The sequence below is a fragment of the Neoarius graeffei genome, chromosome 3, assembly GCF_027579695.1.
Source record: "Neoarius graeffei isolate fNeoGra1 chromosome 3, fNeoGra1.pri, whole genome shotgun sequence".
Taxonomy (NCBI): domain Eukaryota; kingdom Metazoa; phylum Chordata; class Actinopteri; order Siluriformes; family Ariidae; genus Neoarius; species Neoarius graeffei.
Window position 1 is genome coordinate 36,593,311 of NC_083571.1, and position 4,918 is coordinate 36,598,228.

General features: G+C 41.5%; 1 protein-coding gene across 1 annotated transcript; it reads right to left on the minus strand.

Moving 5' to 3' along the window:
- Positions 1–1,825: 1,825 nt before the first annotated feature.
- LOC132882774 (uncharacterized) lies at positions 1,826–3,223 on the minus strand. Its single transcript, XM_060915885.1, has 4 exons — positions 3,186–3,223; positions 2,685–3,071; positions 2,374–2,520; positions 1,826–2,110 (listed from the first exon to the last, which is right to left on the minus strand). The coding sequence occupies exons 1-4, from the start codon at positions 3,220–3,222 to the stop codon at positions 1,914–1,916; spliced, it is 768 nt and encodes a 255-aa protein (XP_060771868.1). The 5' UTR covers position 3,223; the 3' UTR covers positions 1,826–1,913.
- Between the last annotated feature and the right edge of the window lie 1,695 nt (positions 3,224–4,918).

Below are 4,918 nucleotides of genomic sequence, written 5' to 3' on the forward strand. Positions count from 1 at the left end.
GGTGTACCCCGCCTTTCGCCCGTAGTCAGCTGGGATAGGCTCCAGCTTGCCTGCGACCCTGTAGAAGGATAAAGCGGCTAGAGATGATGAGATGAAACTTTCCTTTTCTTGTTTTATTTTTCTTTGATTGTTGGTGCTGCACCCTCTTTCAATACGGGCTTATAGCCAACGCTCCTCAACAGATCAGAGGTTTCATACAAGTCTTCAGTAAAATGTGCAGAGCAGAGGAGAGACCACTTTATAGGCGCCCAATGTGTCCATGAATTTCTCACAAAACGCGTTCAAATCTTTGCAGTTTGAACATTCTTGGGCCATGAATGGAACGTAAATCCACCTTCTGTCGTGTTGCTGCACCCGCCAGCAACACATCTATGCGGCATGGTGATAAATTAGCTCAAAATTGAGTATCATAGTGACAGTCAGCTCTGTGTTTTAGTATCGCGGAAATGGCGATGAGACCGATAGACTTGCTGTTGTGACGTTATGGACGTCAAAGTCATTCACTCAGACCGCTACCGATATAATTCACTTTAATTATAAAAATTACTATATTAGATTCATCGTTAGCGGTTAAAACTATTCCTGTGCCATTCTTAAGGTCTCAAGGCATTTATAAACTAAAAGTGAGGCCATGGCTCTGTGTATCTGCTTTAAGAAGTTTGCATTTATCGTAATGCTGGAACTAAATACAGACTACTGGTTGGTTTACATGCCCCCTGAACACCACCCAAAAATAGCCTTTTTGTACAACAAGATGATTCTGTCTGTCTTATACCCTGTATAACGGCTTTCACTGAGAACCTGCAACCTTCCAGTATCTCAATAGTCCTGATACCTGCCCAGCTCTCCTGCTACTTTGCAGCACATAGGTTGAGGATGGAGGCACTTCACACTTATCTAGATCATGACATTATACTATACTTCATTGAATGAAATCAGGAGTTCTTGGCCAGGTCTTTGGCCAACACCTTGAGTAACAGAATATGACACAAGGAGAAAAATTCTTCCTCATTTGAACACAACTATTTTATATTCCCAGACAGACTTCATCCCAAACCCACTTGCTCCACTAAACCACTCACTCTCCCTCTTCTTCCTCCCTCCCACACAGTTTAAATTCCTCAAACACCTCTCTTGGTTGGGTCGTTAGTGTTCATGTTCCGCCCTTAAAAACTTGTCCTTTTATATTTCACAATAAGTCCCACAATTAATCTTCACCAGAGAATTACGTCCATCATCCATCCATTACCGCTTATCCTGTGCAGGGTCGCATGCAAGCTGGAGCCTATCCCAGCTGTCTATGGACGAGAGGTGGGGTACACACTGGACAAGTCACCAGATCATCGCAGGGCTGATACATAGAGATAAACAACCATTCGCATTCACACCTACGGTCAATTTAGAGCCACCAATTAGCCTAACCTGCATTTCTTTGGACTGTGGGGGAAACTGGAGCACCCGGAAGAAATCCACACAGACACAGGGAGAACATGCAAACTCCACACAGAAAGGCCCTCGTCGGCCACGGGGCTCGAACCCAGAACCTTCGTGCTGTGAGGCATCAGTGCTAACCACTACACCATCATGCCACCACTAGAGAATTCGACAAATCTGAAAAAAGGCTTTAAATGAGAAGTGAATATTATGTATTTGGTTTTTTTTTTTTAAATCAGTAAGAATATACCAACAAGGTATTTTGATACAAATGTATTTTTAACAATGCAATCAGTTTCACTCTTACAATTAATCTAAAAATAATGAGAAATTTCAAGAATTAAACCATGATTCACAGGCACCAAGCATTTAAAATTAATTTCACTCTCTATTATTGTCATTAAGATGTAAAAAAAAAGTTTATTAAAATAATACACTGTGATCTAATGCAAATTTCAGAATTCATTAACTCCTCCTCCTCAGCATCTCTCAGTTCTCTCAGTTCTGACCTCTGAATACGTGCTAAAATCAGAGTGCTGAACTCTCTTCTTCCTCTTCGTCTTCTTCTTGAGGTTCTGGATGTCCAACGAGGCATAACAAACCTCATCGACTCCAACCTCATCACGTCTCCGAGTCGTCCTTTTGTGACTTCCTTCCAGATCAGGTTTGAATTTTGCTGTGAATGAAATGATGTTATCTTTAATCTTAAAAGAGTGAAACCATTTGCTGAAGATTATTTAAAGCTGTCTGGATGAAGCCACGCCCCAAATATTTCAGACAAAATGCCTAAATGGTGATCAGAGGCGGAGTTTTCTGAATTGGCCAACAAAATGCTTGACAGGTGAGGAGATAGACCTCCTTAATGGTGACGAGAAAAGTTCATTCTGATTGTATTGAAAGGTGAAACAGTGTTAGTGCTGAGAGCGAGTGTGTGAGTACCTTTAGTGGTGTTTGTGCAGAGGCAGTACACACAGATGGAGGAGAGGAGTGAGGAGAGGAGAACACACACAGCACACACACTCAACATCAGCTTCCAGCTAACACTCCACTCTGATACACAGGGTTCACACCCAGTTGGACAGGATTCTGCTCAGGAAAACACACACACAAAAAAAACAAAAAAATCTTCTGAGTCTAAAAATGTCACCACAACATTTTTTCAGTTTTACTTGAATAATCTTAAAGATGTATCAATTTTGCAAAATATCAGTAAAGACAAAAAACTTAAATAATTATTTAGACAATCTTACCGAGTAGAGAGAGTCGAGTGGATCTGTTTCCATAATGATACACAGCACTCTGAACTATGAGGCCATCTTTTAAATCTGAAACTATTTCCTCATGTATAGCGCAGTAGTACAGGCCCAGATCTGATTCTGTGACGTTCTTAATCAGGAGATTGTGTGTGTTAGTGGAGCCGTTAAACACAAATAAGAAACGTGGAGAAACATCACGTATCAAATTTTGAGTTGACATCATGAAACGAGGTTGATTCTGACGTGAGCAGTTTCTAAACCACACTGTATAAAGTCCACTTTTCCAAACACAGTCGGAGTAGAGAGTGACGTCGTCTCCTCGTCTGACTCGCTTCTCCACTTCTGCTCCAGAGATCCTCTTCTGACTGGGGAACACAACACCTGCAACACAACATCACACTTTACAGTACACTGAGGAGGGAGTACAAACTTCTGCACAACCTCACAGCAAGTTTTAATTCTTTAGAAAGTGTGTAAAAGTTCAATGTGACTTACACACAAGAGCGAGGAGAGCGACTCTTGATGTCTCCATCTCAGACACTGGTGCTGAGCAGCTCGTGCTGCTGAAGCTCTTTCATGCGGTTGTGTGTTCTTTAATCTGATTGGTCCACGTCAGTGAAACGTTTCTCTCTCGCTCTCTAACAGCTCATTGGTTGCGGTTAAACTGTGATGTTTACTATTTTAAAATGAAGAGACTGATGTAGATAGAATCTTTCACGCTATTGGTGAAAGCCAATGGAACATTTTTTTTATCAGCTTGGTGGTCGTGAACGCAGGTTTGTGGCTAAGAAACACTTTTTCCATTGAAAACAAAAAGCCACTACAGCAGTGAGCTTCAGATTTATAACATTTAATACCAGATATTTATTTCCCCTCACAGTGGGCTTCTATAAATGTTACTTATCTTCGATCTAATTCATCATCAATTAAATATCAGAGTCACAGGAGAGATCAGTAATACATACACTCATATGATGTGGAATTACAAGGTGATTTTTCATACCTAGTTCTGCCCGAAGTGACTGAGGATTTAACCTGCAGGGTGTAAAGCAGATCTGAGATCAGTGACTGAAGGAAGTCATTGTGTCTCCTGAGGTGCAGGGCCTCACTGTGGGTTTCCTGTTTCAGCCAGAGTGAAGTTGCTCATTCATCCATGCACATCTGTTCATTTTATATTATTATTATTATTATTATTATTAATAACTGGATCATATCTGGTTCTCCTGTCAGAGTCAGTGCAGGACAGCATATGATCTACCTTAACTTATTCAGTCTAAAAGAGGGTTTTTATGGACAGACAAAGCTGATGACTGGAAATTGGTGAACACACACACACACACACACACACACACACACACACACACACACACACACACACTCACACACACTCTCTCTCAGGCTTTAATAGCGGAGGATAGAAGCATTGTTTTATTTATCTGATATGTTCATGAGCTGCAGGTCACTACAATGTTTTACAGCACATAGCTGTAGGACGGAGGACCTGCAGTCTTGTCTCAGATTAGTAGATCATGCCTGTCTTCATCAAATGGCACCATGTGGTTCAACAAAGAAACATGCAGGATGGCTTCAAACATGCACAGCTGCATAGCTGACAACTGTAGCATGCTTAAAGAAAAGGCCAACATGTAGAGCCAAAGAAGATGACAGATAGATCAAAAAGAACTGGACCATAGAGCAATGGAAGAAGGAGGCATGGCATCTCTGTACTTAATGGCTTTGATCATTTAACATCTACAATGTAAAGCTGATGTTTGACCAGTAACTAAAGATGCACAGGAAGTGGCTTTAGCTGCCAGGGCCTGAGAGAATGTAGCTTAGATTTCCTGTGTGCATGTAAAGAGGAGTGTGTGTGTGTGTGTGTGTGTGTGTGTGTTTCTCAGAAACTCAAAGATGTTTTGGTTATGAAGAGACCCTCTAACCACAAAGACTTTCCAATGTGTGTGTATGTGTGTGTGTCCATGCATATGTGTGTGTGTTCATGCATGTGTCTGTAAGTGCGCGTGCGCGTGCGCGTGTGTGTGTGTGCGTGCGTGTGTTTCTCAGAAACTGAAAGATGTTTTGGTTCTTTATATTTATGAAGTGACCCTCGAACCACAAAGACTTTCCAATGTGTGTGTGTCTGTGTGTGTGTGTGTGTGTGTCCATGCATTTATGTGTATGTGTTTATGCATGCGTCTGTATGTGCGTGTGTGATTGTGTGTGTGCAT